This window comes from Syngnathus leptorhynchus, chromosome 11, assembly GCF_054491065.1.
Source record: "Syngnathus leptorhynchus isolate UIUO chromosome 11, UIUO_Slep, whole genome shotgun sequence".
Classification (NCBI taxonomy): Eukaryota; Metazoa; Chordata; class Actinopteri; order Syngnathiformes; family Syngnathidae; genus Syngnathus; species Syngnathus leptorhynchus.
The window spans coordinates 11,073,398-11,086,956 of NC_141205.1; the positions used below are offsets into that span (position 1 = coordinate 11,073,398).

Sequence of the window (13,559 nt, forward strand, 5' to 3'; positions counted from 1 at the left end):
AGACATTTCGAAATATCCCTTGTAGAGTTGAGAAGCACTCGTCTTTTTATTCTGGTCTTGTCCATGCACTTTTGGTATTTTTAAATATTTCAGCAACATTCTATTCATAGGTCGAAATATTTGCATAGCAAATTCTACTGCGTTTAAGTGTGTGTGTATATATACTGTAGGTGTACACTTAGTTACTGTTTTGAAAATATTAACTACCAAATGGAATCATATTTCTCTAACATTTGCTCAAGTGACCAAAAAGACACATGCACACATATGCGATGCAAAACCATTTTCATTGATTACAAAAGTATCCAAACATTATTTTCTTAGTTGAGCGTTCAACGATATAACCTGACAAAGATGTTCGATTGCTATTTAGGTGGCCTTTGCAATTAGACAAAATCTAAAAGCAATTACATCTCAGTGTGTCCCTGCAGACATTTTCAATTTAAGTTACACAGTAAACATGTTGACTACCAGTAAGTTGTTCCAACATGTTATAACATTTACAAGGCGGTGTACAGTACTTTTCTTCACAATGGTACAAAAGCAAACAACAGAGCATTCTGTTGCGTTTGTGTAACAAGTTGGTACAAAGGTGCGAGTAGTCTCAGGACAACACCAGAGTTCTGTTTGCAGTGTGTTATTTAATGCCACGCAGGAAGCGCCTCGCTTTCTCTGTCATAATGAGCTGATCTTTAGTTTGCCCACATGCGATGGCCTTCCAGTCTTTGGACATCTAGCGAGAAAAAAAAAAAAAAGGATGGCACCAAAGCATTCGGCCACATCAGATACTTTGACAAATTTAATAAATAAATACATTTCAATTTATATCGCCCTTTCACAACAACCTACCTGTATTGAGGGCACGACACTGGGAAAAATAGCACTGTCACTTGGCCCCAAAAGAAATCCCTGATTCAAAATATTTTCATGATTTTTACGGCAAAATGAGGAGTTAATATCAACTCCAACAGGTTCCTCCTGTAAGCAAGGGAATCAAAAAATGAATCATTATACTTATGTCAAAATGGCACCCAATATATATTTTTTTTGCAGTGGTCACCTTGATGCAAATTTTGGCTTCAGTCTTAGATTTGCGTTTGGATTTGGGCATTACTTGGCAGTCGTCTAGTGCCAATGACTTGCGAACTTTCTTCATTGGACGGCGATGCTAGGTACAAAACAAATGAGCAAAAGATCAATGATGTTTTCTGCCTAGGTTAGGATTTCTAAAAATAAATAAATGAGCCTTGTCAGAAGCCTTAGAAAAACAGTTGCACGCCCACTCTGAAAAAAGTTCATATGTGAGAAATAAAAAATCATCAGTTACCACAGCTTTGCGTCTTTGCTCAGGAACAGCTGGAAGTTCCAACACCAAGTCAATACCCACATCTCTGAGGATCACTTCTTGAATGTCATCCTCAAGGTTTGGCGTCTGAGGCTGAGACAACAGCAAAGATACAGTATGCAATATGTAGGCCAGGCCAGTATTAAAAAGAAACAAAACAAAACACTAAACACGTGTACATGAACTGCTTGTGCTCATGGTTACCAGAGGTCGGAGAGCGCCGTATTTCTCCAGGGCATTTTTGAATGGTGTCGGAGTGCGCGGCATCATGTAGAGCTCAGACTTGTGGTTGGGTGTAACAAATCTACAAGCAGACAGAAAGTAAAAAATGTATCCCCCCCCCACCCCAAAATAAAAAAAAAATTAAGCACATCAGAGCTAATCCCTTACGCAGAGTTGATTGGGGTCTTGTCCCTCTGCAGAGGTGTGGTCACGGTGGTCTTCTGGCTGCACACTGGGGTGGATGTGAGCGATGGGTTCTCCAGGTCGTGAGTGTCCTGCTTGGTCCACATGTTCAGAAACTGCGGCAACATTTGAAAGTGAACACACGTTGACTCTTTGTGGACAATAGCATCAGGGTAGCCAGGAGAAGTTGACTTACTTGAGAGGGTGAAAATGGCAATATCTTGACTGGTGTGCTCTTTGGTGTCACTAAACTATTAGCATCTGGAGACAAGTGTCTCCGACTTCGATGACTCAATATGGATGGAGGCGTGATCCCGCCAGGGGAGATGGGTATGAGTTCTCCTTTGCTCGATTTGCTTAACTCCTGAAGGGCACTGGCTTCCAGACGGAACTGGTGGCGTTCTGGGCTTGGGTTCTCTTCAGGCAAGTCGAACGCTGCGAGGTTACACCAGGCATCAATGTCCTAGCATACAAAGAATGGGTTATTCCTTCGGCTATCAGTATTATATATATATATATATATTTTCTTTTCCTATATAGAGTTGTATATTTTCAATTTAATACGACAAAGGTATAACTTGGAGTGCTTGTCGCATGGTGTTAAAATGTAATATCACGTATTAGTGAATACTACCTCATCCACCATGTCCAGGACTTCCTTCAATGCTGGCCCCGTGGGGGAGAGAAAGCCAGCGTTGTCCACAACCCACTGGGTCTCTCCTGTGCTGCCTGCTTCCGACAGAGGACTTAAACTGTCCTTTGGTGAGGTCACAGCCTGGGAAGGACCTGCCTCGTCATCGGCATTAACGGTGCTTAGGGATGACATTTCCTGCGACGTGTGAAGACATTTAGTACGCTGACAAATAGATGATTATTTTGCAGATTAATTTACAATACAGAATTGAATCCAGCGACAACTGGATGAGTAACTGCTTACTAGGGTGTGTGTTTGCCGCTCTGAGTCTGGGTCAGCGTGATCTTGAGAGCAACTGGGCATCTGTGCAATCAAAATCACAATATTAGGAGGCTATATAATAAATATGAATGTATAACAACATATGTATTACTCTTAACACCAACCACCTGCAAATCTTTCACGTGAGTTAGCAGCTCTTCAACCTCACGCGGTGTAATATCTTCTCTTGAGTAGAAGCCCATTTCTACTTTGCGCTTAATGGTTGCGTTCCAGTGATTCTTGACTGCATTATCCGTCCTGTTGGATAATATTTGCAGAGGATGTAGAAAAAGCCTTTGAGAAAGGCCGCAATTTCGAATTGCTTACCTTCCTGGCAAGAGCTTTGCAATCTCAGCCCAGCGATTTCCAAGGAGACAGTGAGCCTTATAGATGATGAGGTCCTCCTCGGCCGTCCATGAAGACTTCTTCACGCAGGGGTTGAGATGGTTGTGCCAGCGCTCTCGACACTGCTTTCCTACCCTGCCCTTCAGATGCTTGGCGACCAGACTCCATTGTTTGTTACCATAGAGATTTACAAGCTCTATGACCTGAGGAACACAATACACGATATGTGGCATCTAAGAATCCTCCTGTCAAACTGCGTCCCAAATAACAACCTACCTTGTCATCTTCTTCTTTTGTCCAAGGGCCTTTAATGAGGTCAGGATCCAAAACCTTAAACCAACGATGCTGACATTGGTTTTCAGTGCGATTCTAAACATAAAAGAACCAAAGTCATGCAGATATCAAGAGAACACAATAGATGATTTAAAAATATGTGTCAACTCACAGGGATATGGCTGGCAACATTTTTCCAATCATTCTGTCCCAGTTTTTGAACCAGCGCCTTTAGCTTGTCATCCTGTAGGCAGGCAATCAAGAATGTTCAGTCTCACTAAAAAAGTCCCAAATTAAGTAACAAAACGTTAATATACTCAAACAATGTGAATATTGTGTCAGATCACCTCCTCCAGGGTCCACTTTACTTTTACTTTGCCACCATCTTTCTGCTCTGCAACATCTGAATCGGTGTCAGGATTCTGGTTGTCTTCCCCCTCCTCACTGTAAAAAAAATAAAAAAAAATAAAAAACAACCCTAAGCTCAGCTAAACAATAACTCTAAGAACAACTGTACAAACTAAATGCTGCAACTGCAGAGTCTCAAGCTGTGTTAAAAGCGAATATCTCCACACTATTGCGAAGAAGAGTCTGCAGGATTTTTGCCATAATACTGGCTTGCTCGTTAGAATGAAGGCCGGAGTTCTTTGCAAAGGCTGCTCTTTAGAATAGCCAGGGCGCACTTTCATGCTAAGGAGAACATAAGTGTTTGATATGGCTAACCACAACTTCCAAACTTTCAAAGAAAGGCTCGAACCAATCAAAAAATCATCAAGGAATTAAAAGGCATCAAACGAGGCACACAGAGGTGTCAAGTACTCGAGCTGGGTGAAAAAGTTGAATACGCCCTGCCATGCAAATACAAATACACGCAACTTGCAAACTTCATTTTAAATCATAACTACAAGTCAACAAATTAGCGTTTGGATCACAGAAGAAGAAAAACACCCGACGCAAAGGCGCAACGAGAGAGCCTGTTATACGTGCAGGTCCGGCCCGGAAAAGGCGGCAGACACAGCAGTAATGAGGTCAAATATGTTCCTCCATAAACCAAGTCATCACGTTCGGCAACCAGATGATTCTTATAACGTCAACACGTAAAAATTGTCGGGGGTCAAAGAAAGGGTGTCGATGTCAATTTCAATAAAAACGTTCGGCATCTTACCCGCGCGGCCACCAGGACATTTCCCCCCGTTTTTTCTCTTGTTTGCTATCCGACTGCTCGTCCTGCGGCCCTTGCACGTCATGTGCATCAATGTTCGGATTGGGTTTGGATGCACTGCTTTCACAGTACCGTCAGAAGTTGATTTTGTTTGCAGAATTGCTTCTGTTCCACTCAAGTCTTTAGCACCGAGGCGGCTAACAGATCCGCGCCCGCCCGACTCTCTGGTCTGTCCGCGCTCCTGGATTTCTATCTCGCGCCCTTCCGTTGACGTTGAACGCGCAGTGACGTCATGCGCAGTACATATGCGCGTCGACAAAAACAAAATAAACATATTTGTAAAAATTAGAATTTGAACCATTATTCAGACAAGAAGATTTTGTAAAGACTGTGACCTATACTAGTAAGGAAGTAGCTGCAGCCAGAAAACATGAAATGTTCTTCAGGACTTATGGAATATACCAATAATTTTAATTGCTTTGATATTTACAATATAGTTTGCACTTTAAAGTTCATAAAACATTGAATTCATTCAAAAAAAAACATAGTCCTTGTTGGGGTGACCAACAAATATGCCAACATCAGCACAGTAATGGGAGTGTTTATTTTAAAAAAGATCCAGTCAAGATGGGGTGAACCGCATTCTCAGCGTTGACATCTCACTCCTGAAACAAAACAACTCATAATTAGTTGAATACTTTCATGTACACTAGATGTATCTTTTTAAGCGCTCTCACTTGATTGAGTTTCTTGAACTCTGCAACTTGGAAGAAAATGTGCTCCAATATGTGCTTAGCATCCCTGTGCTCTTTGTCCAACTTGGGAGTCACGCCCAGAATTTCACCGCATTTCCTGATATAAAATTCAAGGTCATCATCTGTGCCTGTGAGCAGAGGAAGATAAAAAAATGTCAGCATCGTCCCTTTCCACGTCAGCCTTCCATCCCTTTGAGTTCAATGACTAAACTTACATTTATTGGTGAGCTGAGCTAGGCGCACTTTCTCCGAAGAGAAAGCTTCATCTAAGTCAAACAGGTCCAGCCCCGGTGGCGACAAATCGCTCAAGATGGGAGGAAAGACCTTGAAGGTAAAAAAAAAATAATGTTATCTCAATCTGTTACCTTAGTCAAACGGCTCTTTTGAAATTAACTTGCAATGACAAGGCATTCAGTTCAAGAAAAGTAGGTACTTCACTTTTAATTCAGTCAACCTAATGAAGAATGAATGATCAAAGCAATGGAAAAATAGCAACTGCAGCCATCAACATAAAATTGTTTATAACTGAAAAATAAAGAACCGGTTCAGGGTTGCCCGATGACGGCTGGGATAGTCTCCAGCACGCCCGCGACCCCCGTGGGGACAAAGCGGTTTGAAAAATGGATGGAAAAATAAAGAGAGCAGTCCACGAGGTTGGTGAGGATCTTTGTAACTTTATGAAAAGCACAGAGTGCAAGACCTGGTTTCTGTCTAAAGCTGTTGTCCTTTGATCACCTTGGAGGGGTGCTCACGTTTGACCAGCAAATTGACTTTTGCATACGTGTGTTAGCAAGAGGGAGGCGCACATAGTACACGCCGACACAAACACGTTCTTGTTGGACCATTGTTGATGTTCCCAACTGCGCTAATTAGTTACGGTGCAAGTGGCCCATGTATACAATATGTGCGCACACGTCTGTAAACGCACCATCATCACAGCTAACAGTGTTGGCAAATGCATCTTTTTCTAGTTTTGTGCCTGTGTGAGCAAGCCTGATTTGAATATATAGGACACGGAATGTCGACTAGATACTCACAGCAGGTTGCAACTGTGGCAGCGGGGTCTCAAACTGTGGCGCAATTAGCTGAAGCGGCTCTTCTTTGACATTGAGATGCTTATACACACTGTGGAGAACAGACAGAAGGCAGTCTGGAGTGCCGCAACACACAAATACTTCCAAAGTCTTCGGATTTTACCTGACGACTTGAGGCAAAGTGTCCGTTGACAGACTAAAAAAAGAAACATCCAGAAGAGAAGTGAAATCACGGGGGTTTTCGTCGCCCTCTTGGAAGTACTGCGTGAGTTGTTCTGACAAGCATCCGATGTGTGGCAACATGGTGTAATCGGTGATCTGCATTGTGTTAAAAAATATACGTTTTCAATGCACTTCTTGTCATGTCGTGGTCTTTTCCAACCGAATCACACAGGCTCACCTCTGGGTCTTCTGCATCAATCTGATTCAGATGAATATTATCAGTCATGAGCCACTGGAGCACGACACCCTGTCACAACAAAGTAGAATAGTACAACTCTTTTTTTTTTTTTTGCTTTCCTCTTGGAAGGTTTTCTCTGGAAAACTGCAATAAACTTCAGCTGCACAGTTGATGTGTGCTATGCTAAAAGCAGCTGCTATTATTTGATTGCGTGTAGGACGTCATAGTAAGAATTTAGGTGTTGCCAAAAGCCAAACTCACCAGAATTTTACTATTCTCCTCTTTGTCGATGAACTGATCGTTGAACATGTGGCAGGAACCGACGACTACCAATTTGCCTGTCTCCTAAATAAGACATGAGAAATCACATTAAGTGCACTCTACGGGTCCAAAAATTGGGTACAAAATGACGAGACGACTTGCTGACTTTTCCTTTATAGAAGGCCACGACAGGCCGGTGGAGGGGGAAGCAGATAGAGCCTGTGGAAAGTACTGCCACAGCAGGCTTGATCACGTTCAGGGTGGCACCGTATGGGTACACAAATGACAGAGCCCTGCAGGAATACAGAAAGGTTCAGCATTTAAATAAATATAGCATTCAATGGAAAATATTTCTAGCCAAAATCCTTTACTGTGTGTTATTTCCAATGTTGTCATCTTCAGTTATTCCTGCCGTTGATTTGCCAGCAGCCCGGCTGATCTCCCTAAACAAGGACAATGCAGATTTTGAGAGTGCAAATAGATTCACACGATATCAACAATACACTTTAGATATATTCAAAGATGGTAACAAACCTGTTCAACACACCATCAGACACAAGTGCTTCCTTAGGATGATAGTACTTATAGTACCTGGTCCGAAAAACGGCATCTGTCGTATTGCAAATCAACAAAACCGCACATAATTAGCGATACCATCAACTGAAAAATGACAATTGGCAGAGTGACAAAGAAATTTATGTTCACTATGCACCGTTGTTAACCATAATCCCAAATTCTTCGAGAAGAAAGTTGATGTTTGTGTCAAATTTCTTCTCTCCTCCTTCTCCAAGCATGACCAGGATATTTCCTCCATCATCCAGATAGTGTTTCAGTCCTTCCAACTGAGAGAAAACAAAACAATTAGTGTGACAGTATTATTTGGTTTCTTTTTTCCACTATTGCATCCATGAAGAACAATATATATTGGGTCATAAATGTTCTTTTGAGATCCAACCTCAGATGCTGTAAACTTTTCTCTTGGGCCTGCAGTTATCCACAACTTGACACCTTTCAGTTTGTCCGATGACAACTCTTCCTTCATACTAGAATAATCATTTATCACAGGGGGGGGGAAGCTTATTTCAAGTCAGCACTTTCACACAGACGACAAAAAGTCTGACTCACTCACCTTTGAATTTTCCACTGAGTCCTAATGTGCTTTTGCATAGTTTTGTATACGCTACTGGTGGTAAACAACTCTCTTTTGGAGGCGTTGAAGACAACAGTATTTTGTGGTTCCTTTTCCATGATTTTATGGTTCAACGATACATTCGCTCCAGTAATAATCAACGAGCCCGACTGCACCTCGATTGCTATACAACACTAGTCTTCGTAAACATTCCGCGAATTTTTTTTTTTCGCAAAAGCAAGAGATTGTTAAACAGAGGTGCAGCTCATTATTAGCTTTGAGGCTAATATGTTGCCATACGGTAGCTCTCGATCTGCAAACCAATGTATCTGCTCAATTCTACCTACATCATCATCAACGTAGCAACGATCATGAACGCGAAAACTGTTTTAATCGGCAAATGTAGCTATTCAAGAGTCACTGTCTCAAGTGAACTGTTGGGGAAACCGGTTACCATGTACGCTACTAGCTTAGCAACCGCTTCTTCTTCGTTTCATCCCGTCAGGTTGCCAGATCTACTCGAAGGTTTCCAGTCACAATAGAAAGTAAAAACCTACTGACGCAAATTAGAGGGTGAGCTATCGAGTAACTTGTGTTAAACCCGTCGTAAAATTAATACGTACGTAGAAAACTCGAAAACTATAGATTCTGGAATAATAAAGCTAGAAAGCCAAACAAACAGACATCTATGGGCTTCCGTACAACAAAAACATACGCTACAAATACTAGATAAACATAGATTTGAACCCGTTTTAATCCATCCATAATGTTCTCCGCCCCCTTTTGACTTGATGACTTATTTTGCATCCAGCTGGGTCAATTAGCAAGCATCATCAGCAGTTTAAAAGCCATCTGAAGATCATGACAAGCTAACTCACTGGCTGCCAGGGTTTGAGAAAACATGGACAAATCAGTGCTTAAAGGTAAGATTGAAATGTTTTATCCTCAACCGAATCTGTCCAAATGATGCTTTTCTCTCTCCCATTCTTTCATTTTAGACATGATGAGCAGTTTTGACTCTTATTCCCCATCGGAGCTTGATAGGAAGTTCTTTGGGGAGCAGAGTTTGCCTTCTGCGTTGTCACTGGGCCAGACGTCAAGATCAAGCGTTTCGTCGGATTGTTTAGTCGAGGGCTCTGATGTCAAAGCATTGGAACAGACTTCTCTCAGCATGTTGACTGATCCAGCGTCTCAGTCCCAAGCAAGTTCCCCCAATGACTTGAACAGCCAAGGCAGTGAAAAATGTCACCTGCCATTTCAGGGCAAGTCGTCCACTCCCTACATCTTCATGCAAAAGCAGAAAAATGTTTCTTTTGACCAGTCATACAGTGACCTTACTGCCTCTCGAATGTTTTTGGATGTGTCTATGATTAATTCGACCAGCAACAGTCCAAAACTCTGCACCGAATCGAGCACTCTGGAGCTATGGAGTCCCAAACTGCTACCTGAAACACATTCAAGATCAGAAGTTTCTCCCTGACCTGATGAGCTCACCATGTATGCTTTCAATTGAGAAATGTAGATTTTTAATCAAATTGTAATAAACGTTGCAAAGTTGTTCCAATTGACTTTTCTTCTTCTCCCTAACAATGTAAACATGAAATATCCCAGCAAATTTACCTGTCAAGTTTATTTGTATAGCCCTAAATCACAAGCACTCTCAAAGGGCTTCACATAAATAAAACATCAAATGTTAACTTTTAAGAAAAAACGTCTGCCTCAGTTACCTTTTCAGCAGGTTTATTTGCATCATGTGTTAAACTGAGGTTGACTAGTAAAATGAAATAAGTAGTAGTCTATTCAAGTGTGATTCTAAGATAAATGCATTGCTTCATAACATTCCCTTTAGTCAAATTTGCCATTTGGCATTGAAATAACTTTCAATAAATATTTTAGTCTTGTACATTCAAATAAATGGGGAAGGAATGGATTCACCAATAAATACAACTTGCAAAACCATGTGCCTATAGTTTGCTGGGCACAGGAACTTCTTTAATTCTTAGGACACCTTCCTGGGAACAAGAAGCAGCCAGCGCTCCATCTCTTCGCCACAGTCGCCCTTGGACTAGTCCTCTACTGCCCCCTGTGGTCAAAAGTTAAAAACATCTGAGTATATACTAATGTCCAAGATCACTTTTGTAAATCACTTACAAATCTACTACTGCTTACTTGTTGAACAGAATGAATGTGTTCTAATGCAAGCTAAAGTGGCAACCAGCAGAATCACAAATACTGGTATAAGATGGAAATGCTGACCTGCCCATGGGCTCTCGCACTCGTACAACATCCACTCATCACTGCGGAAAGTGTTGTGGAACCACATGGCGTGGTCCAGAGAAGCTGAGAACTTGACCCTGAAGTTGGGGTACGGCAGTATTGCGGTGGCCAGAAAAGCAAAATCAGAGACATAGGCAGCCACGCAGCAATGCAACTTCATGTTGCCTTCACCTGTACAAAAAGACACAAATCAAATACAGCACAGTTCCTTTAAAATACACCCAACGTCGACATTGGTGTGATGATCATGATAATTCAGACAACTTTACCAATGTGTCCTTTGGCTCGCACCCAATATAGTCTCTTCGGTTCTTCTGCAACAAATATGTAAATCTGTGGAGGGTTGACTGGCTTGATCTCAATCGGGACTTCAATTGCCAGCAGTCTGTTAAGGCCTTGTTTTAAATTTTCAGCCAGGCCCGGTTTACTGAAAGAGTCAAATGGACAAATCATACATGAAACTTAGCTTCATGTAAAACTGTGTACGTCACTCATTCTACTTCAAATACAGTGGAGCCTCGGTTTTCGAACGTCCCGGTTCTCGAACAATTCGGTATTCGAACAAAAAATGTGAGATTTTTTTTCTTCGGATGTCGGACGAAATTCGGTCGTCGAACCTCGCGAGATGAGCCGAGAGGACCCGCGTGCCAACTAACTCATTACATTCTCGTTACTCTGAGGATTGCTCCAAATGAAGAAAGTGGGAGCATTAAAGCCATCCTAAAATCCGGTTGCGCAATGGGACCAAATTAAATTTACTGCGCACTGAGGTTCACTTAAATTTTGGAAAGTACATCAGGACTTAAAAAATATTTTTTTTAAATTTCAGTGGCCGCTCTGTCACAATAATGCGACCAGCGCGGTGCAGTTGCGCGGTCGGCTACGGTTGCGCGTTCGGCGGTGCGCTGCAGTTGTGCGATTGGACAAAAACGCGCAAATGAAAAAATGTTTCCATTATTTGTCATAGGAAAACATGATTTGGAATTCAAACGATTCACTTCTCGAACAGCCTTCTGGAACAGATTGTGTTCGAAAACCGAGGCTCCACAGTGTTACTTTAACTTTTATGTCTATTTTTAGTGGATGAGGTTTTTTTTAAAAATAAACTTTATATTCCAAGAAATGCATCATAATCCCGGTAGCATTTAATTTTGAGCAATACTCCATCATGAACGAGTAATGCTCGCGCTGTAGCTCTACGTGTGCTTTTTGCACCTTCTGGAAATATTTTTATTTCTTTGTCAGGTGGATTTTAATGATTCAGTTTTCTACCTGAGATAAAGTTGGATGAGTTCCTCCACAGTAAGGAGCTCCTCCGGCTTAGGGACCACCGGCATAGTGAACTGGTGTTCCAAGGGGCTTGGCTGTAACCTTTGGAAGGATGCCTGGCAGATGAGTATTGGCTGCCCGTGCTGGATGGCCTTCACAGAGCGCACTGTAAAACTGCGACCATCTCTTGTGCGGTCTACCTGGTACAGCACTGGAACTTTGGGATCCCCTAACAGAAACATCATTTTTCAAGAAATTATTTAATTTTATTGAATGATTTATTTATCTGAGGTGACTCGGTGGAACACTGGTTAGCACGTCCGCCTCACAGTTAGGAGGGTGCGGGTTCGATTCCTCCTCCGGCCCTCCCTGTGTGGAGTTTGCATGTTCTCCCCGAGCCCACATCCCAAAAACGTGCTTGGTAGGCCGATTGAACTCGAAATTATTCCTAGGTATGAGTGCGGATGGTTGTTCGTCTCTGTGTGCCCTGCGATTGGCTGGCAACCGGTTCAGGGTATCCCCCGCCTACTGCCCGATAACAGCTGGGATAGGCTCCAGCACGCCCGCGACCCCCGTGGGGACAAAGCGGTACAGAAAATTGATGGATTTAATTATTTTACCTGCTCGCACAAAGTAGCAGTGTAGGGAGTGAGCATACAGATGATCACTGACAGATTTGGCAGCAGCAACAAGGGCTTGACCAATGATTTGTCCTCCAAATAAACGCTGAGTCCGGGGCACCCAGTGATGTGTCCCCCTGAGGGATGGGGGAATACATATCACAATTGGAATATTATGACAGTAGCCTATTTCACATGCAAGGTGTGAGAGCATTTATTCGCTCTGTAACAAGTGCGCTCAACGGACTTGATGCACAAACCACTTAGCTCAATTCAGCTCAAACTCTCTCCAGCAACGCTTTAACACGTACTTTTTTAAATATTTTTTTAGAAATGAGTGAAACATTATGTGACTGGATGAAGAGCTGTCAACGTGAAACAGCCAAGTTACCTGTACAGGTCGACGTCGAGCGTCTCCACGTTTAAAACGCTAGTAACAAGAACGCTTCGAAGGTCAGGGCTGTATTCAGGCGCAGGTCTTCCAGTGTTTGAATTTTCATCTTCTGGTGACTCTTTTGAAATGGATTTTGTTGTAGAATCAGTAGCACAGGCGCGATCAACTTTCTCTTCCGCCATGTTATTCGATGCAACTTCCGCTTGGTGCGCAGGTCCAGCATAACATTGGCTGCGTGCGAATAAACTCGTTGTGACTCATTGCAAAGCCACTTTGCGATGAACAGTTTGTGTTTTTTTACGTTTTTGTGCAAAAACAACTTCTTTTTGCTTTGGCAGTCCTGTTTTAAATTGTTATTGTTCTTTACTTTCAACTGTTACTAAAAGCATTTCCCGACACCAAATTGTGTCAGAATGTTAAATGAACAATTTGTAGTTGTATACTGTATGCTTATATGTTTGCTTTCCCAAAATTTCGCGACTTCTGCTTTAAAATTCAATTTGTGGTTCATATTTAGAAACGAATGAAGCTGAAATTCTCTTCTTGCAGCTTTCTTCTTGTTCCACGAGGGGGCGCTGCAGAGACTCATTCGCATGATTTTTGTTTTGGACAGTTTTTTTTCCCCTCACAGAGGATCGCGTTCCTGGTCCTGACGCCTCACATGCAAACTTGGGACCGGCGTCGGCATGTAGTTATTCGGTATACGCAAAAAGCTGCTCCACTTGCGCGGTGCATGTAATATGCAATACAGCTCTAGTAAGCTACATTGTTTTCACTGTCAAATAGGCCCTCTGAGGAAAACATCAAACATCCTTCGCAATGTCTGCAAACGTGAAATCTAATAGTGGCTTCTTTGTTTTTGACCCAAGATCTTCACAATATTTTTCTACAAACATGCAAAACATGGAAGAAAGCTAGTCTGTGCTACACTCTAG

At 42.2% G+C, this 13,559-nt stretch overlaps 3 protein-coding genes across 3 annotated transcripts; all 3 read right to left on the reverse strand.

Moving 5' to 3' along the window:
- Positions 1–152: 152 nt before the first annotated feature.
- On the reverse strand, positions 153–4,751 carry mybl2b (MYB proto-oncogene like 2b). Its single transcript, XM_085925131.1, has 15 exons — positions 4,489–4,751; positions 3,671–3,767; positions 3,496–3,567; positions 3,327–3,419; positions 3,033–3,253; positions 2,834–2,963; positions 2,688–2,747; positions 2,385–2,579; positions 1,947–2,213; positions 1,736–1,866; positions 1,550–1,649; positions 1,328–1,438; positions 1,061–1,168; positions 850–978; positions 153–733 (listed from the first exon to the last, which is right to left on the reverse strand). The coding sequence occupies exons 1-15, from the start codon at positions 4,506–4,508 to the stop codon at positions 638–640; spliced, it is 1,830 nt and encodes a 609-aa protein (XP_085781257.1). The 5' UTR covers positions 4,509–4,751; the 3' UTR covers positions 153–637.
- A 216-nt stretch (positions 4,752–4,967) lies between these two features.
- On the reverse strand, positions 4,968–9,518 carry ift52 (intraflagellar transport 52 homolog (Chlamydomonas)). Its single transcript, XM_085924787.1, has 13 exons — positions 8,065–9,518; positions 7,891–7,978; positions 7,648–7,777; positions 7,470–7,545; positions 7,307–7,378; positions 7,102–7,228; positions 6,936–7,019; positions 6,675–6,743; positions 6,438–6,592; positions 6,278–6,365; positions 5,456–5,564; positions 5,223–5,368; positions 4,968–5,150 (listed from the first exon to the last, which is right to left on the reverse strand). Exons 1-13 carry the CDS (start codon positions 8,181–8,183, stop codon positions 5,145–5,147), a joined length of 1,269 nt encoding a protein of 422 aa, XP_085780913.1. The 5' UTR covers positions 8,184–9,518; the 3' UTR covers positions 4,968–5,144.
- A 107-nt stretch (positions 9,519–9,625) lies between these two features.
- acot8 (acyl-CoA thioesterase 8) lies at positions 9,626–12,835 on the reverse strand. The gene is made up of 6 exons (XM_085924788.1): positions 12,622–12,835; positions 12,231–12,367; positions 11,614–11,839; positions 10,611–10,768; positions 10,321–10,512; positions 9,626–10,147 (listed from the first exon to the last, which is right to left on the reverse strand). The coding sequence occupies exons 1-6, from the start codon at positions 12,804–12,806 to the stop codon at positions 10,029–10,031; spliced, it is 1,017 nt and encodes a 338-aa protein (XP_085780914.1). The 5' UTR covers positions 12,807–12,835; the 3' UTR covers positions 9,626–10,028.
- Positions 12,836–13,559: the final 724 nt, after the last annotated feature.